The sequence below is a fragment of the Apteryx mantelli genome, chromosome 17 (genome assembly GCF_036417845.1).
Source record: "Apteryx mantelli isolate bAptMan1 chromosome 17, bAptMan1.hap1, whole genome shotgun sequence".
Classification (NCBI taxonomy): Eukaryota; Metazoa; Chordata; class Aves; order Apterygiformes; family Apterygidae; genus Apteryx; species Apteryx mantelli.
The window spans coordinates 12,107,214-12,132,049 of NC_089994.1; the positions used below are offsets into that span (position 1 = coordinate 12,107,214).

General features: G+C 43.1%; 1 protein-coding gene across 1 annotated transcript in view; it reads left to right on the plus strand.

Moving 5' to 3' along the window:
- Window positions 1–3,281: 3,281 nt before the first annotated feature.
- The window catches only part of GALNT9 (polypeptide N-acetylgalactosaminyltransferase 9), a 157,221-nt gene continuing 135,666 nt past the window's right edge, over window positions 3,282–24,836 (plus strand). Inside the window, exon 1 of the mRNA XM_067307006.1 lies at window positions 3,282–3,522. Coding sequence (XP_067163107.1) covers window positions 3,282–3,522 — 241 coding nt within the window. The remainder of the gene's footprint in view (window positions 3,523–24,836) is intronic.

Consider the following 24,836-nt stretch of genomic DNA (forward strand, 5'->3'; position numbering starts at 1 on the left):
AGGTCTTTTGTCATGACTGGTTCTGTGATGGGCTTTGCAGATAAGAATGTGGCTGTAAGATCGATGCTTTAATGAAGGTTCAATTCAAAATCTCTTAGTTTAGTGTTGTTTCAAGTGAAATGTATTGTCTCTGACATGAGTAGCTAAGAGGGCAGGACTGTAAATGCAGGAGCAACTGAAACTTTCTTCTATGTCAACATCTTTGTGCCAAGATGGAGTGTGCCCAGTACTCAAGAGTCAACAGCAGCAAAGATAACTTTTGCAAGGTCAGCGCTGCGCAGGACCAACCACAGTTTCCAGGAGAGCCCCAGACAAAAGCAAGGCTGGGTTTTTTATGTTGTTGTTATCATTGCAACCTTAGCTATTTGAGAATGCAGTAGCATCCCAGAAGTGCCCCAAGGCAACAAACCATCTTTACTACATTAGGAGAGACACCTCTGACAGATGGCTATTTTAGAGCGCTGACTAGTTTTTTTTAAGTTTTTTTTTTTACCTCTGGCTACTTAACATCATCTTCATCTTCAGCCAGCAGTTCTTCATCTGACTGAGCACAGCAATAGCAGAGAGATGTCAAGAGTATGATCAACCACAGAATTTGAACACATGGTATCTTTGTGTTTTTTTGTAGCAGCTTCCTGTCCATCTTGGATCATATGAGTGAAAACATGAGCCATGTGGAGACTAGTAGGAATAAAAATCAGTGAGAGAGAGAGAGAGAGAGTGTAATAGCCTAATGGAGAGAGCGAGAGAGAGAGACATGAATTTGGGATGGGGTCCTGGCATTGCCTCTGGCTTGTTCAGTTGATTTGGGGCAAGTTGCCAATGCCTTGTGTGTTCCCCATTTGTAGGGCAGGTCAGCAATCAGAGCTGGTTGGTATGTTTTCAGCAAAGCATATTCGTTGGAATCCAAATGTTGCATGTACTGATTTTGGTCAAGTTTTCTTCTGGCAATGCAGGCCTTTCTGAGAGAAGAAGAATGGGAACCTGACCCTTTGGGGCAGGAAGCAGTGGTTTCAACTCAATCCTGTTTATGTGAAAATAATTCAAAGCTTTTTGGTTTTGTTCCGATGCAAAATGAAAATACATTTTCTGACCTTGAAAGTTCTCCTAAAACACTACTGCCATCCTTCAGTCAGCTCTAATAGTATGTCCTTTGTAAATTGCTTTGAGATCTTTCAATGAGCAACGATGTTTAAGAGCTACCTATTGTTTGAATGGAGTTAGGGAGGTAAGATTGCAGCTGTATAAGCATATTCTCCTATTTTCCTGTACACACTGTAGACTATCTTAAGCTGACCATTTAAGAACATTTACTTAGCAAAAGTAAATAACTGTTTCACCTAAATCACATCATGGATGAAATTGTGTCTTTAAAAGAACCTGTTTAAAGCTGAGGTGATAGGAAAAATCATCAAACCTCGGTAAACTCTCTGCGATAGTCCATGGTGTTTTTTCAACTCTTGGGATAAATTGCATGCCAGCGTGTCAGAATCCAAACTGAATTCTTGCAAACAGCTTGTAAACTTGAGTTTACAATGGAAATCCTGATCCAACAGGCTCTTAACCATATCAAGACCAGCAGGTGTTGCTATAATATATTAAATGCTATGGAGACGTCTAATAAGCTACACTTGAGTATTAGTTCAATACATTTTCTTAAATCAAATTGATATTTTCTAGGAAAATGTAATGCTGTGACAGACTTGCCATAAGAGTACTACTAAAACATTCAAAACACAGGAAAATTGCGAGTTCAGAGCTGCTTCTGCTGAAATAACTGAGAGCTTTACTACTGCTTCAGTGAAAGATCATCTGACCTTGCATTTATGTATTATTTGACAATTTAGTGTATTTAAGAGTAAACAGTACTGCTGAAAGTAACCAAATCTTATGCAGATGTCTAGAGAAGTACCTCTCTGCAAGAGATGAAGCTGCAGAAACCTATGGGCCTCTCTTGCCAGAGATGAGAATAGATTATGATGAAATTCTGATCCAGGCTTGTGCTGCCCTGCTGATCCCCACAGTGCCCAGGGTTTGCAGGTGGTCCCCAAGGGACAAGGGCAGAATTCCTCTGAGACAGAAGCACAAACTGCAGCCTCAAGGGCCTTGCAGAGGCTGAACAACAGGCAGGTCAGAGGCAGGACAGCAGCGGGGAGTCTGTCCCCAGGTAAACCTGAGTAGGCCTCTCCAGGGTAGAGTAAACTCAGGGAGGCTCTGATTTTTGCTGGGGTTTGAGCTCAGCCGCTCCTGAGAATCAAGAAGGAGGAGGGACAAAGGGGAAAAAATCCCACATCCAGGATTATATTATGGTATGCAGCCCTCTAAAGTGAGAAGCAAAGGAGGACCACCTTAAGTACGAATGTGGAACCTGCCAGCAGAAAGGGCTTAGTCTACCTTGTGTCCGTAGGTGAATAGCTTAGAGCTGTTGTTAGCTCTTCAGCAGTTGCTGGATGTATGTTTGACAGTAAGGACCTAGGCTGCTTTTCTCCACCTGTGTGTGCTTGGCAAGAACTTCCCTAGTGTGAGGAAGTGCTCCCAGTCATGTCAGTGCCAGGTGTGCATCACTGGCCAGTGTTGTGCTTGAGGCTGCTGGGAAGGCCCCCGAGCTGAGCGCATTAGTAGCTCTCCTGCTGCTGGGAGCTTGTGAGTTGGCTTCAGCCCGTTTTCAGCCGGGAGGCGGCTGGGGCGTCGTCTTTTCGCCTCCCGGGCTTGCACCGGCGGAGAAGGACCGTGCGCCCTGCCCCGGCGCCGCAGGGCTGCGGCTGGCCCATTGTCTCCAGGGTCAATAGGAGCAAAACATGGCCACTCCGGCCCCCGAGCGGGGGGCGCACGGGCTGGCTCGCGGACCCGCCGCTCGGCAGGCCGGGGCGCGGAGGGGCGGCTCCGGCGGGGCGGCGCGGCGCGGCGCGGCGCGGCGCGGCGGCTCCGCCGTGTGCATGTAGATGAGCTCCCCCGGAGCACGTCACTCCGCACCGGCGCTCTGCGTTTGGGGCGGCTGAGAGCGAGGGCGGAGGAGAGGCGGCGGCGGCGGCACGGCGCCGGCAGCGCCCGCCGCCCTCCCGCGCCGCCCCCGATGCCGCGCAGCCCGCCCGGGCGCTGCCGCCGCGGGGCCAGCGCGGCCGCCGGGCGGGCAGCGGCGGCGGCGCGGTGCTGAAGGACAGCTCCGCTGCGCTGCGCTGCGCTGCGCTGCGCTGCGCTGCTCTGCGCGCCCCTGCGCGCCCCTTCCCGCGCCGCCCGCCACCATGCCTTGACGTGCCCCCTCCAGCACGGCGGCGGCTCCCATGGCGGTGGCACGGAAAATCAAAACTTTGTTGACGGTGAACATCTTGGTCTTCGTGGGGATCATCCTCTTCTCCGTGTACTGCAGGATCCAGGACCGCTCGCAGGAGCTGGTGCAGATCGTCAGGAGTGCGGACCGCCGGGCCAGGAGCCGGGGCGCCAAAGTGGGCAGCCTGGCAGAGAGGGAGTCCATCCTGCAGCGCCTGGACCACCTGGAGGAAGTGGTGTACAACCAGCTAAATGGTACGGACGGCTGGGGGGGGCAGGCACAGAGCACCTCGCAGTGCCGGTCCTGCTGCGTGCCATGTCCTGAGCAGGGTGCCGTGGGATGGGGAAGAGCATCTGGAGTGCACACACACGGGGGAGGGAGACCTCTGTACCATGGGTGCATGCACCCTGTGCCTGCTGGAGAGGAAAAGAGGGAATTGGTAGCTGCAGGATATTGCTGGAGGACTTGTGGGGGACACCTCCCACCCCCAAACTCAGTCCAAAGTCAGGGCTTCCTAAATAGAGACAAAGTTAAGGAGACTGCAGAGTTGAGGAAGATGTAAGAATTGATTGAAGTCCCTGTGAACAGTACCTAGGTTTTACAGTTTGCCTGGATGTATTAACTGTGCCTGGGTATATATGCGTTTATATAGCAGATGCATTGTTAGTTTATAGCTGGAAGTCATATTACTTGGTCTTAGAATTACTTTAAAAACACTCTGCTCAGTTCTTACACTGTGTGCTTTTAATAGTCTAGTTAAATACAGCACCCACGTGTTTCTTTAATGACTTTGCCATTTAAATTTTGTATTATCTTCAGTGAGGAGGGGAAGTGACCACCGCTTTCTTATTATCATCTTCAATTCTAATTTACTAGCCTTGAAAAATCTTGGTAAGTAAGCAAAGAGCCCCTTCTATGGTAATTAGAACAGGCTAAGCCATAAAAGTTGTTATAGAACAGCTAACCTTTCATATAGAAACTAATTTTTCAAAACAAGTGCAGTTATATTTGCATAGATTCATAAAGTTCTGAATGCAAAACATTAGAGGCTTAAGTATGTGATTAAATACATCAGAGCTTTGGACAAGAAGAGGTCAAACAAGTAAACTTTTACATGATGTTATAATATAAATGTAACATTTAGCATCTAGCACGTCATAAAATTTCCCATGTAAGTATGTTTAAGTATACCAAATATGCTTCTAGGATGGCTGTGAAAATCTTCTTACTCGTAATGTTGATTTAACAAAGGCTACTGCAGTCTCAAAATGCAGACAAATAGGAGGGTTCGTATAAAGTATATTCCCTGTTACTACTTTCTGAATGACTGTATAAATCTAAGCAGCTTAGACTGTTATGGTACTATGCAGTCTGTGCCAGCAAGTATTATAGAATAGACATCCCCTTACATGCAATCACATGCACACACGTGTGTATAAATGGGGAAAAGAGAAGAGGAATGTGAAGTTGTGGGTGATAGTCACATAAATACATACGTGTGAACTGGAAAATGTCTACATCTGTGTTTCCTAATGACGTTTTGTAGAAGTTTTGAAGAATGCAGGATTTAAGAGGGAAATCCTCCTCCCAAATTCAGTGCAGCCATAGAGCGCCCAAAGCAAAATAGCTCAGTCCCTAGGCTGTGTCCATCCCAGCTGAATTGGATAGATCTTTTTGGCCCAAATTGATTTGTCCTTGGTAGTGTTCATAGGTGAGACTTTGGGTAGAATTATTTTACCGGCTCTGGGTTCATCTCAGCATAGTATCCACTGGAGAAATCAGCGGGAGTCCTTAGCGTATGAGGCAGGCACCATTGCACATAATGACTGTGGCTTAACATGAAACAGGAAGTTCTCTGTAATGTCCATCTCTGTTTGGGTTTTTTTTTTTTCCTTCTTCTTCTTTAATCTGTTTTTATGGATATGGAAATTCACAGCAACATTACTATTTAATTAAAATGCTGTGTTGCTCCTAAGGGGGATAATAAGCACTCTGGGCAGTTTTTTCTTCTTGAAAGTTCTTAAATGGGGAAATACAGAAACTTTTTCAAGCTGAGCCATTCAAATTCCCTGTTAGTTTTCCCTTCAGTTTCTCTCTGACATAGTTGTTCTTTTTATTACACAATAGTACATTAATACGGATTAATTATTTTGCTATCAGGCAGTTTCTCTCTCTCTCTCTCTCTTTTTTTTTTTTTAAATCCTGTGGCAACAAAACCAAAAAGTCCTTAAAAAAAATTAGGAGGAGCCACTGAAGTGATCGGAGCTGCATCACTGTAAGTGAAATCAGGATCAAGCATCTGTGTTTGGGTTTAGCTCAATGGCATTCCTTTTTAATATCATGACTCATTACTTAATGGGCATAGTGCTCCTCTGGCAGCATTTAGATTCAAGGGAGCCCGGCTGTGACAATGTTGTACGGTGTCTAACGGAGAGACTGGTATTAGGTAAACACTTAGCCAGCTTCAGAGCTGCTGTTTCATCCTAGTGTCCAGCAGGTTTCTCAGACATTATCCTATCTAGTGCTCTATCATAAGGGTAGAGAGCCATCTGAGACCTTCTTGGACGTCAGCTTTTTAATGAGGTGGGTCAAAATCACTTAGAGGAAGAGAATCATGTTGGTAGACAGATTTTATTTTTAGGGGATATGAATTCCTTGCACACCCAGACCTCCTGCAAGCGCCCAAAAGAGACTGAGTCCAGCCCAATGTTAATGTTATAGATCTGTCCAGATCAGTATTTTAATTTTCTGCTCTTGGTTCTTTCTAGTTTGGGATCAGCAAATTTAGAGCCACCTATTAAGTACCTTATATTGTTGGTCGTAAAGTCTGTGTTCTTTTAGTCTGTTTTTCTCTTCTATTTGGATTATTCTTAAACTAGAAAGACTTCACCTGTATTTTCCAGGGACTCTGTTGAAGATCCAGGGTAATAGACGCTTCTGTGAGAAACCAGTCCTGCAGCTGCAACCATGCAGAATTTGGTTTCTGTCACCCCTATTTGTTTTCATGTAATCAAAGAAATGTTATCTTAAAGCACACCTTCTGTAAGGAGATATAAATACAAGCAGTAAGGTTACAAGTCTATCCGGAGGCAACCTAAAACTGATCACTAGACACCTCATTAACTTTTCAGTCTGAATAAACTGAATAAAAACTGTGCATACAATGCCTGTGGAATTACGTGTAGAGCGTAGAAGACCATATATGAAAGCCAGTAGAAAGCTGGTCCTTGCAATTATCTCTGGCAAAACAAGAATTTTTAGAATGGAGTGAATGAGAATTGCCACAGATCTGTGTGGGGATGTGCAGGCATACACCCAAACAATAGTTTTCAGTTGACTTGTGCTTTGGTTTCTGATCAACTCAGAAAAATCATATTTTTGAAAGCCGCCTTTATGCCCAGCTGCTGCTCTTTTTTGGTGGAAGTATGTGGGCGGAGCGTACAAAGGGAAAGGAGAGGAATGAAACATGGCTGTGGAGTTTCCTTGGTGAAGCCCCTTATGTAACTTGTCAATGTTTGATTTCAAATATAATATTTATTTTGAACAACTGAGTTATTCCAGATCAAGTTCATCAATCTGTATATTTTTCCATTTTTGCTATGATTTTACTATTGAAGAGTATTTCTTATTATCAGTTAACATAAAGGTAAGGCCAGGTAGACTTCATAGCAATTCATGAAATGGCATAATGATATGCCATAACAAAATACCATGGTATTTTGTTCCTTTGCTTTTTTTTTTTTTTTTTTTTTTTTTTTTTTTTTTTAATAAAGGAAAAAAATCAACAAGATCTAACTGACTGGATTTTTTTCCCCTAATCAGTTTTGTATCTGAGTCTATTGCTAATGATTTACCATAGAGAATAAAGAGTTTTTGATGCCCCAACTGGAGCATAACCTTTCATGACAAAAGCAATTGAAGGGTCAGACTACAATTTCACTGTAATTGCCTTTTTCCCTTTTCACTGTCTCTTTCCAGTAATACACAACAATCAATACAGCATGTAATTAGATTTCATTCAATCTGCAAAGATTAAGAGAGTTTTCATCTTCTCATTATGTATGCTCACATCATGTCTTCCTACCCATGTCTTCTGCATTAGACCTCTTTGACCCATTCTACTGCAGACGTGGAGGAATAAGTTTGGAATATTCCCTTGAATTTGGCAAATTATCATTCTTTACGAATCGTAATTTGATTTTGCTCTCTTTGGGAAGATTAAATACAACAGCAATTTCCGTTTTGATAAATGGGTTTTATACTGCATATGCATTTCATGGAGAAGGCTGGGAAAAAAGTGGACAATTCATGTAATTGCAGCACACAGGCTTAAAATGATGGAAATAGCAGGTCCTAGGTGCAAGGACTGATTCATGCAGACTGTGACTCCTGATTTTTAGAGTGTACTGGAAGCAAAGTGATTGCATTTAAAATTCAGCCTGGCAATCTGCATACTTAAAAGGTACAGTAGTATTTTTAAAAGGACAGTTTATTCTTCATAGGCTAGGGGCCTGAAGAAATGGTTCCAAATTTCCATATCGAAAAAGGGTTGGGAACAGGCTGCAAATGAATCATGTGAACGTCCATATCAGATTTGTCAAAAAGAAGCTTTTAGAGTTGGCAACTTTCAGCTGAAGAGTAATTCCTTTGCAGAAAAGAGAGGTAAAGCCATGTGCGCATGGGGGAAGATGAAGTGTGGCTGCCAGCCTTGCATTAATGAAACTGCACTTTCTCATACCCACATACAGATTCTCATGTTATAACTATTTAATTTGATTATGGTGTGATGCGTCTGACAACATTAGCAAGTAATTATTCCCAAGAAGCAGCAACTCACTTGTGGGGACTGCTCTTTGCCATGTGTTTTCGTTATACTAATGAGAGGCTTCTTCATGTAGTCTCACTTTGAGTTTTTAAGAGATGCAAGGTGGGGCCGAGTGAAGGCAGGAGTGAAAAATATTAACTAGAGTTTTTTTTTCAAGTTAGACTGCAGTTTCTCTGTTCGCCACATGGCACAGAGCAAGTGTTCTCACTTGTTCTGGATCAGTTGCTCCCGCTGAGGTAACTCAACATTGTTACAGGCCTGACCTTCCATATTGCAAAGTGAAGTCGTCCAAAAGGCCTGATCTCAACTTGACGTTGGCTTTAGCTGCATTAATCTTGATGTATGTAATTGAGGGAAGGGCTGGGTCTGCAGAACGCTCTAGTGTTTGCAAGAACTTTAGCTGTAAAGGTCCATTGATTTGCAATTTCTGCAGTCCAGTTCTACTCCTATACTATTTGGGCGTGAAGCGAAGCCTGGGAGATTGCTTTTGTAGCTGCTGCTGGTGATGGGGGCTTGAAGCCAAACGTAAAGCCTAGTACAAGGCAAAGTTTTCACCCAATGAAACTTGACAGCAGCCATAAATCATAATCAGTGATTTCAGGAAGGCCAAGATTTTATTCCCCCAAAATGAAGGAAGAAGATATGACGAGTGGATATTTGGACTGGCCCTATAAAACTATAATGTAATATCCTAAACAATCTTCCTCTCTTCAATCACATTAGGAAGAAAATGGCTAAACATATGGTATAAAGAGTAGGTAAAATTCTTGTTTAAAATGGGCAAAACTGCATTCAACACTTCTAAATAGTGACAAATATGAAAAATATATCTCCATTCCAGTAGCACATCAGTGATTTTAAAGTCTCTCCCTGTGCTCTTTGTTTCATGTACTGCTAACCATTTCCTATGTAAAGTTTCTGCTTTTTGCTTTTATTAGCTGGTAAGAAAGCTCATTTTGACAGAAAAATCATGTGGTAGTTTTATCATTGACTCATTTGTGTAGAACTTGAATCATTTGTACTATATAGGATTAAATGCAATTTTTACAGAGGTGGGAAGAAAATCTTCGACTGATGTTGTTTTTATTGCCTTTTTGAAGATATCCCAGTTCAGTTTCTTTCCATTTTTTTGTAGATGTTAGAATTGGAAAAGCAAATGTGATGCTGCCCTCCTTTAGTGAAGAGCTACACTGTGGTCCGTGCACATCTGTGACCAACAGACAGGCTTTGAGGATTAAAAAAACTGGCTTTAACTTTAAAGTCTTGAGGGTGGGTGGTTGGGTGAGTTGGTTTTGAGTTTGGATTTTTTTGTGTGTTTGATTTTTCAGTAAATTAAGGCAAGTTGTAGATAAACCAACAGCATCATTTAAAAATGCAGTTCCAGGCACTCAGTGCATGGCTGTTCTCCAAGGAAATAATAAGATTTATGAAAGGAAGGAACAGAAATGAGTCATGTTTAACAAATCTCTCTTTTATTAATGCCCCTCTCTAACCTTACTAATGGGTACTCAGTCTCTCTTTCTTTCTCACTACATTTGGCATACTTTTTTATTATTGTTATTATTTGTGGGGTTTCACTTACTAGTCGTTTCCATCACTTATTTTAAATTAATAAACTGAAGAGGGGGAAAAAAAGAAAAAGAACCTGTGATGGTCTGGATAGCAGGAAGGAAGAAAGCCAATAGCAGCAAAGCAGCTTCCAACATTGTTGTAGTCCTGTTGATCAAAACCGTCTTCTGAAATAGAGAACTTCAGCTTCTGAGAATGAAAACCAGATAGAGATCCTCCCACTGACCTAAAGTCATCTTTTCCTGGGAGCACAGAGCTAAAGCAGCAAAGTCTTAATTGGATGTGTTGATGACTTGTGTCGATGACTTGTGTCTGCCTTTCCTAAAACCCGTAGGTATGGCGCCGTGGAAATGGCTGTGTGTATATGAAAGCCTTATAGGTGGAGGCAACCCCCCTTTTAAAGACCGCATGGCAGATGCCAGTAGATTGAAAGTTGTCTTTCTGCCCTATAGTTTTTACCTTTTTGGGTGTTCTCTAATACGGACATTTCCCAAAAAGTTTTGGAGACATGCTACAGTTCAACTGGTTACCCAGCAAGTCCTGTAGGACAGTAGAAGCATGAACGTGTAGTAAGGATGTTTCTTGAATCAAGATTTGTGCAACTTGCAGAAAAGAAAGGAGCCATCAGGGAGCAGTGTGATGCACCTTGTCTCAGATCCCGTCATTTAGTTGGAGTTAGAGTTTAAATGCATGGTAGTAGTGTTAGGGGTGAAGGTGAGAATCTTGGTTCTGTAATTTACTTCTCAGTGTAATCTGCTAAACTTTCTTGTGCTTATGCTGCAAACTCTCCGGTACAGCTGAAGCAATATGGAGCTTCACCTGGAGAAGATCCCTTCAAAGCTTGATAGGCTTCATCTTGTTAATGCTGTCTTGCTGATGATTTCTGTTCACTCTTCTCTCATTGCCCACAATACCCATATTGGTAGCTTTCAAGAGTGCAGCAAAGATAAAGATAATCCATATTTCTTCTATGGCTTTGTGTTTTTGAACTCTGAAGCAGTAGGAAAAGGGCCTTCAGTTGCATCAACCGAAAGTCCTCTAAAACAGTGAATCAAGGATGGAGTTGCCATTTGTGGGAAAATGATCCTTTTTTCAAATTGAGCCTCACCAACTGGCTTGCTGAAATGATGTCTTTTGGAACCTCTCATCTGGTATAGATCTAAATGAAGTGAGCCATGTGTGTATATGCAAACCTCCAGATGTCCAAGGAATGGGTATTTTGGGGCTGAGTTCTGCTTTCTCCTCCCTCTATTTGACAGTCGCTTCCCACTGTGAGGGAGCATGGGCTTGTTATTTTGTGGTTCTTTGCACTAGCTTTTTATTTCACCTGGTTTAGCTAACCTAGACTCATTGTAATGCATGAGAAGACAGTGCAGCAGCACTTTGTGCAAAATCTGGTAGAGCCATCCGGAAGGCCTTTCATAGCAGTTCCCTATCCTTATTATTATATTTCTCAGGCCTTTTCATTTCTGTATGCTTTAGGGGTTTTCTGGTTTCTGGGTTTTTTTTGTTTGTTTGTTTTTAAACACCTCTTAGGTCATCTTGCTGAAATGTGTATTGAGAGGGCCTGCTCTTATGACTATAGACAGGTCAGTTGGGCTTTGTAGTAAGAGGAAGAAATGAATGTCCTCAAAGTAAAGTAAACCTGCTTGCTGTTTGCCATCAGCCTAAGCTACTCAGTGTATGTTCTGCGCAGCCTTGCGGAGTTGTCTTGTGAAGCAGATGTGGCCGCTTGCCCTCTCCCTTTGTTTTGCTTGGATGACTAGTTCTGAGGGATCTTTGCTGTCAAGCCAAGGATGAACCTGGGACTATGAATGGTTTTGTAGCCTCAGTGAGGGAGAATCCTTCTTAGTGAAACACTTCAGTAAAAAAGACCCAGTTCTGGGAATCTCTGGCAAATGGAGAAAGGCCTATTATTTTTTATTATTATTTTTTTAAGTATGTCCTTGATTACCAACTTTGGAGGTGAGTCCAAGGGCAGCTGCAGGATGAATAGTAAAAGATAGAAAAGACTTGATTCTGCTTTGTCATTATGAGCAATGTGGACACACAGTTTTCTTTGGAACAGAAAAGATGTCTAAAAAATGAGCAAAGCGTTTTTAGAAAAGGTGAGAATATAGACTTCTGAATATTTTAAGCTTTGTACCACCTCCTACAGATCTGTTCTGTAGAAGTCCTTTCATTTGCCACCATGATCTGATTTATACTTTTAATACTTGAGCTGTAATTTGCATGTCATCCTGGGAGAGTGGGCAATGATTAAGGAAACTAAAACAAGGAAAAGGTCTTTGAAACAGCTTCTGTAAACAGTGCTACTGTGGTTCTGTCAGGCGGAGGTGTTTGGTGCCAGAAGGCTGCAGGAGAGTTACCTATTTCACAGAACGGTTTGGAAATCGCATCTAAATAACCAAAACTCAGTGGATTCCTCCCTGGCTGAAATATGCCTGAAGTGTAAAGGAACACGTTGAGATTCTGGGATTCTTCAGTGTATTTGCTTCAGTCTTAACCTCCTGGTTAAATGTTAGAGCAAATATCTAAGAGGTTGCTATAATGCCAGTTTTTCTCTCGGGTTGAATACCCACTGTAAAATGGCATAGCTTTGGCAAAAGCCACCCTGTTCCCCAGCAGAGCCATGGTACCTCCTTCCTCTCTGCAAGGCTAAGACATGCATGTGGAAAGAAGCTGTTGATGTAAAGGCCTTTGGTATCTGTATGCCACTGAATTCTGCTCCAGAAGGACAATTTTTTGCCTGTACAGTCCACCACTTTCCCCACTTGTTCAGGCAATTAACTGCAGCAGGAGGGAGAGGAGAAAATCTGAGTCTGTGTAGGCAAGAGGCAGCTGGGGAACTTGGTTCTCTACCTTCTACCTATGTTGCAGAGCTGCTTATACCCACAGTCCACTTGCCTTCGCTGGAGTACTCATGACAGGAAGTGCTCACTAACGGAAGAGTCACAAACACTTTCTAAGGGGTGATTCAACTCAGGTTTGCTAGAGCCTGGCGCTTGAATCACTGCCTGGTACAAGCAGCACAAGAGCTCTCCCAACTAGGCTTTAATGTGGATAAACTGATCAGGGAAGAAATGGATCCTGCCAGGTCTCTCTCGTACTTGAGGTCCTTCAAATATTCAGATAATATGAAATACAGGTATTACCTACAGAGGCTCATGTAGGGCTATGTTAGACTAGGCAGTGTTATCTGTGAGGGGTATTCTTTGCCATGGTGAGACATTCATGACTTCATAGGCTCAGGTAGCGCAGAGCTGGTCTCTTTGGGGTTACCAGTGTGTTACTCATCTTTGTTCCTGAGGAGAACTGTTAAAAAGCATGTCTGTGATGCAGGCAATAGTTGTGTTTAGTCAGGAATCCAAGTAAGGTATAAACCCACCACTTTTTTAAGCAAACCGTAGATCCTGCTGACCCATGTTCTGTTGTCATCAGAATTTTGTGTGGGCAGTAACATGTTGCACTGGTTGGATGGGGTACCCAGCTGTCTTGCTCAGATAGGCTCGAGTGGATTTGTCTGCTTGTTTTTATGCACGCAGCAGTGATCCAGATTCTCCTCCACTCCAGCTCACCCATGCAGTTAGTGCTGTTGAAGTCCATTGCCTGAATGCATCCCTGCTGTTGATCCAGAAGGATCAGCACAGCCAGGAGTTATCAGCATAGTAACTCCAGTGGTTAACATGGCCAAATGAGGCTACTTCTGCCACAGAATGAACAGTATATTGGCTAGTTATGATGATATATATGTAGTATAAAGATGAACTCATGCTGAGTCTGTGCACTATTTTATTATGGTTGAGAATGGAATTTTCTCTCCTTGAAGGTTTTGGAGTGATTCTCCTTTTTAGTATAGAACCAATGAGCTTTGTGTTTCTGCATCTGAGTCTTTGATTGTTTCTGTGTTTGTGCTGTTTGGCTCCAGTTTGCGTTTTGCAAAATGAAGTGCACAGACCAGGAGGTCAAATTAGCAGCGTTATTGTGCCTATCCGAGAAGGCTTTGTTTAGAGACTGATTTATCTGTTTCCACAGCACTGCACAGTACTATGTCCCTCCTGTGGGGTGAACTGGAATGCCCTTCTTGCATCCCACCCATTAGGTTCTCCAGTGGTCACAACCCCCCATCCCTCGGCCAGACCCTGCACTCCTGTGGACACAGGTCCCCTGTCCCTCAGTTAAGGCCTGTGTTGCAGAAAGCTTTTCACTTTGACCTTAGAGATCTGCTTCTGTCTATGATTGTATGTGTCTCAGTTTGACAGTGATGGGCAGACCGGTGCCTAACTTGCACTGAATCTAACTGGGATCCAAAACTAGACTTTGACTAAAAAGATTTGATCCAATGGGTATTTTAAGTGTGCATGTGCAATTAAATGCATATGGGTTAGCTGCATCCTAGCTGAATGCTTTAACCACTAGTCTGTTGTTTAAAAATTAAAAACAAAAGGAGGGCCTTGTAACTTTCCTTCGGGTGAAGAATAAGACCCTTTCTGCATCCTTTAAACCTGTGAGTCTTAAGGGGGCAGGTATTTGCAGACTTCAAAGGAAGGATGGGATTTTTGGCTGCCACCTTTTCAGCATCCTCTACTGACTAGCTCTGAAGAGCTGCCTCTGGAGGCTCAGTCAAGGGATTGACCCTCCCTGGAGGGACAGTAGGTCCTCAGTGCAAGCCTTCAGCTCTCACCCCAGAGGCTGACACGTAGGAGTTCGCCTTGCAGCACTTGCTGCCCTGCAGCGCTTTGGGCTACAGCAAAAAATGCAACGTGCACAGGGTCACACACAGCATCCCCAGTATCCGTTTCCCACAGCTCAGACCAGCATCCTGGCCAAGGCAGTGCCGTACCATCCCCACAGCAAAAGGGGCTTTGTTGCACAGAAGCTCAGTTTTCTTGGAAGGTGTCCACCATGACAGCTGAAAGCCCTCTCCTGCAAGGCTGGAGAAGTTTGCTGCTCATTTTGTCTCTGTGGCATTTTTGGTGGGGTGATGGGGTTAATTGGTTGTTTTTCATTTGGATTCTTTATGCTGGTTTTGTTTTATTCAGCAATGGGGCCTCACTGCCCTTTTTGAAATTGAATTTATTTTTTCTACAGCTCTCTGATGCCTCTAGGATGTGAAGGTTTTGTAAATAAAAATATATTAACTAATTTCAAGCAAGCTTCATGTGGTAGGAAAGATTGGTGGTGTTCTTTCCTGTGCATGCTGAACTGAAGGCAGTGATAAGACTAAAAATATCCCCAGTTGAAACAGCATTGTATAACCCAAAGGTTAGTCTTCCTTGGGATTAAAATTTGCAGTTGCTTTATAGATTCCTTGTCAGGGAGATTTCTAGTCATCTAGCCATGTGTAAAATGAGGCTACTGGTAGCTGCACGATTTTCAATCCCATCGGTGACTACTTTACCACAGACACAAACCTGCTGATTGTAAAGATTTGGATACCCGTTGTGCTGATGTCAGCTAGCAGACGCGGTTTACGTATTCCCATGACGGTGTTTGTATTACAAGTGCTGTATTAGAGGTGCTGAGCACGGACTAGGTACTGTTCACACCTCTAATAGGAAAAACAGACTTTGCCACAAGGAGCTGTTAATCCTAACGCATGATGATAGATTGCAGGTGGCTCCATGTAACAGATGGGAGAGGAGTATAAGGTAAGAGGGAGCTGGTCATGTTTGAGCTGTTAAACAACCGACTACTAAGCTGCCCAACTGTTGAGTTAGCTGACACATAAAGCACATACAGCAATGAGTGGGTATGACTTGGGAAAAGGGGCACTTGAATGATTCAGGTGTTAGCCTGTGTTAACTGGGGGGTTGGGAACCACGTTTATTTCATAGTTCTGTGTTTTAATTTCTGCATCACATGGGTGATTCCCAGAACCCGGATCTGTGAATTCAGGCTTCTGACTTGAAATGCAGTCGCAGGGACTTGGCAGCTGAACTGGAGCCTGCTCGTGTATTTCTTCTTGGTGACCAACCTTTTCTCCCATGTGTAAATGATCTTCTGTATCTAAAATGAAAAACCTGCTAGAGTTTGCATCTCTCAATGCCTGCAGAATGTCTTTTGTTTGTTTAATACTACTGTTGTAGGGAGCAGTGAAAAGATTTGTGGTGTTCATTAGAAATTTCTCATCTTACTTCGATGTAATATTTGGCAAACTCATTCGATATGTACTGCCTGGGATGCTTCTTTAGGCGTAGGTCTGAACATGTCAGGAGCTGCCCAGAGCACTGTGCTCTCGGCTGCTCCAGCTTTAGGCTGGCAATAGCAATGGTCTTCGATTTCAGACCTGTGCCAGTCTGATCTTCCTCCTGAAACAGATCCATCTGGCTCAATGCACTTTCATTCAACAGAAGATTAATTCCAGAACAGAGGTGGCTTTCATAATGCTAATGTCCAATGTGGTTACCTGTAAAGCCCTCTGTTTTCTGGAAGTGTCACCCTGGTACGGTTCCCACAGTCACAGCTGTATTCCCATTTCAGGCCTGCAAAACCCCAAGCCAGACTGCGGAGAGCTCTCTTTGATGGGTTCAGGGAATTAAGAATTTCTTCTTCGATTCCTTCTGAACCTGGCTTGCCTAATAAGTGGATTCTTTGTCTCCCTCTTTCTGCCACATGTTAAAAAGTTCACAAAGTGAGATTTTTAAAGTGTTCCTTGTGCGATTAGAAGAGCAAACAGAGGGTATGCAGAAATAGAGGAGAAAAGTTTACGAGAGGGCGCAGATGAGGCCTGACTCTGGAGCTGGAATGGTGCAGCCTGCTGTGCTGCCAGCATGCCAAGGGACCCGGGCTGAATGATGCAACCCTCAAGGAAGGTGCTGCTCATTGCAGAGGACATTTCTGCCTATGTTACAATAGTTGGTGTTGAGGCATATCTCAGCTTTTCATCATGCTGACAAAGAGTTGGAAAACAAATACTGCTGTCTTAGAGACACAATGGAGGCTGTGGAAGAATGAGACTGGTGAAGTTCTTATTATTGAAATTGCTTATAGTTGATGAAGTAAGCATGGAATTAGAGAACTGCAGTTGGGGGTCTGTGCATGAGTCACCCTGGGACTGCCCTAGCCCAAAGGAGAGGTTGAGTTCTCCTCTACAGTATGGCGTGCAACAGGCTAATTCTGGTAGAGTCCACAACAGGGACTGATAATACATGTTAATGTAGATTATTGATAACCATTCTGAACCAGAATTTCAAGTGATGAAAGCTCTCTTTTAATGCATCATAGTCTATTTATGGCAGTAGGAGTAAGATCAAAATCAGGCCCAAAGGGCAGGACAGCTAATGCAGGATCAACATCAACTGGATGTGACTAGGAGATGCCCTATGTGACTAGGAGATGCTCTGTGAATGCTGAGATGTCCTCTGTACACTGTTTTTGTACGGTCAGAAAGCAAAATTGGATATTCCTGGGAAGTAATTTATTTCAGAAAAAGAAGTCATCACGTGATCTTTTGTTTTTGTTGTTGAACTGGGAGAAGGTACCTCTAATCTGTTTGATAGATGATATTGCATGCATATGGCTTCTCTGTGCTAGGTGTGAGTGTCACTATGAGACCGTGACACTAGAGGCTGATTATTTTCAAAACAGTTTTGACATATCCTGAACTGACAAATTCCATTTAAAAATGTGTTTGATATGCTGCTAAATGTGGACTTTGGGAGCACACCTTGCTTTACATTCTTTTCAAAGGTGGCAGGGGGGAAGAGCCCCTCCCATTAAATAACTAGAGGAGGGATTAGTTTCTTAATAAATGCCAGGACAAGCAGGCAGAATTCTATGGAGAGGTGTCTCCTGCTGTCATTATAGTGCCTCACCTCTAAGTCTGTCTCTGTTGTTTCCTAAGGTGAGAAACGCTAATTTAGTGAGTTGGGCATTTCCATGTGAATTTTCTTAACATGGTATCTGTACAGGGAAAGTGTTTTTAAATGGGGTCACAGACATACCTCATTATTTCTTTAAGGAGTCCCCTAATCTGTGACCTAAAAGCATGCTGTTTTATCACCTCACCTGGTTCTCATCGTTGCCTATAGCACCTGACAAGAAGTGTATGTAAGCTCACAGAAAACAGGGACCTGGGGCTAAAGGAGCAGTTCCAGGGCTAGCTTTGGGGAAAATATTTAGAGCTGATGAAATACAGGACTGGGGCTTAGGAGGCATGGTTTCATTTCCAGGTGTGCCTTTGCTGTGCTCCCTATCTGCAGTGCCCGGTCACCTCTCTGTGCTTCTCCTGCCCCTCCCCACACATGTCCTCTATTTGACCAAGAAGGTCTGACTCCAGGCTCATCTGTGCAGAGTTTGTCCTGGTGCTATTGTAATCAATGACGTAAGTAACATCACAAACCTAGTTGCCCAGTAATTACAACAATTAACTCTAAAAATAAGTGTTTATTTCCATGAGCAGCAAAAGCGAGAAAGCCTGCTTTCTTACAAATCAGTGTCTTAGAGGTGAATTCTTGGGGGTCCCCGATAGCTCTGATGGTTCTCTCATATTTGAGGTTTCACTCAACTTCTTCTCTCAGTAGGAATATTTTAATGCCACTGTATTCCAGATGTCAACTTTTGTGACACTTGCAGAAATGTAATTTTTGGAGACCTCTGTCTGCCAAGCTTTGGCTGAAATTAGACACCGGCCTCAAAATGCAATGAGCAGAGGTGAGGGGAGGGTTTGTGAGAGGGAAGCAGACTGACAGGCAAATACAGACAGCATGATCCCACAAACTGCTTTTCCTTAGGAAACCAGGCTAAAAATCCTATCAATGACAAATGAGATTTTTATTCATTCACACACAAAGATGAAAGTGAAGTCCTTAGCTTTTAAGGGAACCAGACTCAGATCTTCACACTGATTCCTCTGCTTGCTTTGTTGATTGGTGAGAAACGCTAACTTGAGCAGATTTTCTCTGCTTTTGTCTTTACTTGAGTTAATAACTGTAGCAGCATGACACTTCCCTGGGACCACACCAGTACTGCAGGACAGCCTCCTTTATTTGCAGCTTCCTAAAATGGCAGTCGGGTCCCACCAGCTTGTCTCATTGCCCTTCAGTAGTGACTGAATAAATTACGCAAGGACCAGAGAAAACACTTCTGCGCTGCTCAGTGCTAGGCGGAGTGAAGCGTGCTCAGCTGCTCATGTCGTCAAACAGCTTTCACGGCCCAGGGGCTCCATGTTGGCTTTCACTGGGACCATTTGTTGCTGGAAAGCTCCTTCTGCTTGTGAGGAAGCCTGGTTGTGCCCTGAAGTTCATGCAGAACTGGATGGCATGTCTGCTCTGTGTCCTTGAGGAGGATGAGTCTGAGCTGTAAGCTCAGACCTCAGTGCCCTGAAATTCAGATACAGTGTTTTGATTCATACCTGCCTCTTCACCGAAGCATCATCTTCTGCCATATAAAGGCACCTTCTGTCACTGCCCTCGCCTCTCTTTTTACTGTGTAATTTAACATCTCACAGTGTAGCCTTAAGTACAAACCTGAGACACATGAGGGGATAGGAACATTCATTCTTTTATGGAATTCCTTAGTAAAGTAAAGGAAAGCTTGAAGAAAAAAAATGAATCTCAGAAAATTTGAATTTCTTTTTACATTACCTTGGTGTAAACCGGATAAGCACTATTGCAGTCAGTGGAAGGTGAATTGGAGAAGACTGATCCAGAGTTTCTAATGCTCAGCTATTGCCTTTATATATGGTCTGAATTCTGTATATATGAGATGGCGTTGAAAAACTCTCTCCAAGTGGATCAAATAAGTGTGTGGTTAACAGATGTACCCCCTTTGCCAAACAAAGCCCACTTTGTCTTGGCGTGAGTTTGTCAGAGCTTCAGCTAGCTGCAGTTCACAGTCAGTTCTTAAAAATCCCAACACGCAGTGAAGCCGATCTTGTTAATAATGGATCAGGCATTATAGCAGTGCTGTTTTTTTAAAGTGCTTGTAACAGTGGATCATAGCTTTTCCACTCCTGGAAGTCTGAGTCAATTTATCTTTATATCAACAATAAACCAGAAAGGGCAGAAATCAAAGTGCTCAATGCTTTTATTACTGCTTTTAAATAAAACATTGTGCCAATAGTTTTTCCTATTACATCTTTATTTTCTCAAATGCATTGACAATTGCTATTTATCCTTGTTTCTCCTTTTGCAAGCTATCTCATCCTCTGATTTACTTTCCTGAGAAAATGTTACCTAATTCTTTTTATATTTACCTAACAAACCCCTGATTATTTACATGTTATAAACTGTCTGTAGGACATTGTGCCTTTTGTTTCTAGACAGATCTTTTATGAATTTCAAGAGGGAACACTTTTTCTCTTTAGAAACAAAACCAAAACCTGGCTCAACATTTCCTTAAGCAATAGCAAGGAATTCCAAATCCAAGTATGGGGACATTGCTTTTTTCCCCAGTTGTGTTAAGGAAACCATTTGAGGATTAAATTATAAGTGGTGGCAGGAGGGACTGAGAGGGCTCAGCTTGTTCTTGTTTGCAGGGACTAGGACAGAATTCATTGACTTGTTTTTTTTTTCCCAAATTTCCATTGCTTTTTTTTTTTTTTTTCTTTAATGTGATGAGCAATGTTTTTTTCACCCTCTTCTCCAGATTGGGAATTGTGGTAACAGCAGATTTGCCTTCTTGGTTCATCAGTGCTGCATTACTCGCGGTCCCCTTGCCTACCTGTGGGCCGCGAGGAGCACTGGGGCTCGGGCAAGGCTGGGACAAGCGCTGCGCACCTAAGTGGAGGGCCCTGAGGAGCGCTCTCGCTGACTGGTTGCTGTCGCTAGCGCTCGGCAGCAGGAGGAGTGGATTTTGAGAAAACCCCAATGTGCGTGTCCGAGCAACCCAGGCAGTGCTCTCTGAGCCAGCCTGCCTGCCTGTCCCTTTGCGTGCGATCCTCCCCAAGTAGGGGGACGTTGGGCCTCTGGTCCTGGCACATGCTCCAAAAAATCTGTTAGAAACAGGGCTCCCAATCTGCATCAGCAGTGAGGACTTTCTGCACAGTAACTGTCTTCATCCATTGTGGCTTGAAAACTGTCATGACTTGTTGGTTTGTCAGCATTTTAGTTTAGATCGTGGATTCTGGGCTGTAGTTTTGCTGTTACTAATATGTACCATGTTTGTTTGTGGACTGACCTGTCCCACTGGTAGAAAATTAAATCATAGGCGAATTAAGAGGTTGATGGGAGGTGACATTACAGCCTGGCACTGACAAGCAAGGCAGAGCTGTGGTGCTGTTGACATGAAATAGGAAAATAAAAGCCAAGAAAGGAGAAAGAAAGAAAAGCAGAGATGTACGTTCTATCTCAAACCAGATTTCTGAGCCAAACTCCCTGAGAGGTGTCAAAGATGCACCTGAAAGAGGCACACATACATAGTTCAAGAAAGATATGCCTTCCATACAGAGATAAAATAGGTAGTCTGTCAAGGAAGTGAGAGTGCTTTGGAGCCAGCCTTCAATATTGTTGTGTAATGATGCAAAAGCAAAGTACGTCATCCATGAAGAACCTAAAAGGCAATGTCACAGTAAAAGGCAAATGGAAGAGTTGAAGCTCCTTGCAGCTCCTGTTGAAACCAATGTCCAAATTAACTGATTTTTGCAAGAGCAGGAGCAGGCCCTTGAGGAGATCTGTTGGAAGTGTTCAAAATGTCACGTCCTCGGGGCAGCTGAGCTTTTCCACCATCTATGTCCAAGGAGATATGCCTGGCCCAACACTGTTCTCATGCAACTGGGACCTGTTTCAGATCGTTTGATCCTCTCATGGTCAAGAAAGACGCAGACTGTCATTTTCGGTGTGTGGAAGGGAGAATAGTGACTAGAATACACAGCTAGCTGTGGGTATTAGATTGTCTCTTTAATGTAGTTGCATTGCCAGAGATGAATTTAGCAACTACTTTCACAGCTGTGGAAAATCAAGACCCTGCTTTCAAGCACGGTGCGATTTTGAGCTGCAGCCGCTGCTGCAGCTGGATTGAATGCTATCATCCTTCATTGTGTAAAATGGTTTGAAGAACAGGGAGCTTTTCAGTCATATAAATGGCAAATGTTGTATGCATCTTCGTTACTGGGAAAGCTGCCTGTGTGATTATGTTAGTTTAATAGCAGGCTGTTTAGATAAGTGAGCAGGGAGGCAAGTCAATGTCTGCAAATAATGCGGAAGATGATTGCACAAGGATGCTGCAGGAGATGGGCTTGTGTGGCCTTTGTGGAGAGCTCACCAGGTAAGCTTGAGTAGGGGATGTGAAGAGCAGAGTCTTGCTCAGTCTTGGACACAGTCCCCACAAAGGTGGCAAAAAAAACTGGGCTGAAACAAAGTGATTTGGAAGGCTTGGCAATGTCAGATGTGATACAGCTTTTGGTTGGATTAGACTTAATATCAAAAACAAGGAGTCTAGAGGGGTACAAGGCCTTGACAGGACCTGAAGTAAGATAGATGTGATTTTTTAGATTCCTTGTGTTTAAAAATATTTTCTTTCCTAAGGAACCTAGCCCTGTCAGACTTCCTGCTACGAGCAGGATGGATGTACAGGGTACTGCCACCAAGGAGCTGGTCTGAGAATAAGCCACTCCAGGGATTCTCATCCAGAATTAAGTCAGAAACCAAAGGAATATTTTTAATGGTTAGAGATATGCAATCAGCTCTGTAAGTGTTAGAAAATGTCATTGCATCCAATGGCAGCTTTTAAGTTTTGGGCTCCGTCTCTAGTCCTGTCAGATTTAGGTTCAGAATCCCCTTTCTGCAATGATCAGGCATTTCAGTTCCCTTCCTCCACTTCACATAAGCAAACTCCTGACATCTCTAAAGATCTTCTGCTCATTTAGGAAGTGAAAACCCTTTAACTTGGCTAGGAGCAGCTTCTTCCTGAAGCTAATTAAACAGCCCCAAAGTTTTAGCTATTATCCCTTGGAGCTTTTCAAGGAGAAACCACCTTTCTCTGTGTCTGACACGTACTTTCTCCAGAATGGTTCTGTTGTCATGTTAATGATCACTTTCCCCGGGGCTTCTCACCTCTGTTTCCCTGGGAAAATTAACGAAAGTCTAATATATTGATACGAATGATCCATTCCTTGTGAGTCAGTGACACTCTGACCGTGACAATAACAGAATTTATTCCTGTGGGATGCAATTGAATCCAGTATTATTGTCTGGGCTTTTAAAGGGAACTAGGCAGTTTTAAGCCCTATTTCTACCTGTCTGAGTTAAGATAATGAGGGTAATCAAATATTGTGCTTCAGGGCTTTAGTTGCATGCCTGTGGGGTTCAGAAAGGAACTCTGCTTCCATGGACTGTGCAGTGTGTAATTGGCCCAGTGCTTTATGATTTGTGTTTCGGTTCCTCTGAAGCCCCAGGTATTGGCTGCTGCCAGAGGCCAAATACCAAAGTGATGACACTCAGATTTTGTCTCCTTTTAATATCAGTGGACTGTTGAGCAGCGACACCGAAGTTTCAGCTCCCACCTGCCTAACTCCAGATTTATGCCATCACTAGAGGAGCCTGAAGACGTTTTCCTCCTTTCCTCCATACCCCTGAAGAGAACAATCCATGTTACATGTTTCACCAGCACAAGTTAGCTGGGATTTTAAAACTTCTAGAAGAATCTTGGTATTAGTTATTTAATTAAAGAAAACAAACAGATCTTTGTGAATGGTCATCTTGATCATTGAAATGAAAATAAAAAAAAAAATCAGGATCCCCAATATATAATTTAGAATTGTGCATATAGAGGGGTATGTCTTTTTTTTGTTACTCAAAATTTAAGTTTAAAAATACATCACATAGCTCTCCGCTGTAATTTAAAGGGAGTTTAAGGATTCCTGCTCTGATGAAAATTGATTTTGCTTATATTGAGGCTTAAAAAAAAACCTCTGTAATCTCTCCTATTATCTATAGGCATGGGATCAGGATCTTACTTCACCAGTGAGCCTTTATGCCCATCTTCTGTGGTCTGTGTAGTTCCTATTTGTTGGTCCTTACAGTCATCAATCTATTTATTTCCTTTTGAATTATCTGTTGTAATTAGAATACATTTTCTCATCTCAAGGGGAAAGCAGCTTCAAATGAGTATTCTATAAAAGCAATTACTTCTGATATTAGAGATCTGTACACAAAAACTTAGTATTTCTTCCAATTAAAAAGCCCTAATGAATTTTGTGCCCAGAGAAGGAGTAGACTACACAATGCTACAGTGTCTGCTAAATCAATGAACAAAAAATCAGACCTGTATGAGGGCTGGTGAAGTCAGCAGTGACGTGTGCCACACGCGTTGTCAGGGCAGGTCAGGGAGGCAAGGTGGCCATGTAAGGATGTGTGTTCTTTTTTCCCCAGGAGACCTCTTATATGCATTGGTTGAGTAGGTCATTCCCCACATTGTGCCAAGATGACTATTGCAGTTTTCCCTACAACACTTATCTCCTACAGCTAGCTCTCCATTACACATTCTTCTCCGTATTTCCTCAGATATTCCTCTCCTCTTCCTCAAAGTCTCAAACACTAAATGACTCCAAATTCAGCTGTCAGAAGGTTTGGTCACAACTGGCATAGTCTCTCTAACACCAGTGCCTTTGGAAGAGATTGCTGCAATGTTAAAACACAGCCCTCACAGTGGCTTGAGTGTGTGGGTGTATGTGCCTTGGAAACATCATTTAGCCAAGTCATGCTCTGAGAACCTTATGTTTGGCATGGAGCAACTTTAGCAGAGATCTCCATGGACTCCTTCCCCTTGGAGATGCAGGAGGAGTTGTGCTGAGTCTTCTCGGCTGGAAACCTGTCTTAGGTATATCAGAACTGCCATCTTTCATCATCTCAAAATAACCTGAATGAGCAGGGAGCTTATATCACAAGCTTTTCCACAGAAGGAATTATTTCAGAAACATCTTCATGTTAGTTTTGGAGAAAAGACTATAAATCATGTCCCTAGGTTGCCTCCTTGTAGAAGTCCTGTCCTTTTCCTCCACAGGATGCTGTCTGTGATGAAAGGGGAGCTCACTGGGATAGAATTCACTCAATGGCGTAGAAGAGAAGACCGTCCAGTGGGCTATGAAACAATCTGTTACCTTGCTGTCTATGTCAAGGATGAAATCCATAGATATTGTTGTACTGAGACCTCTGCCTCTCCTGCTGATCTGTGTTGTCTCATTATCTTCTTCCCTGATTGTCTTTCTGCCTCAGTTTCTTGTCTTTGACATTG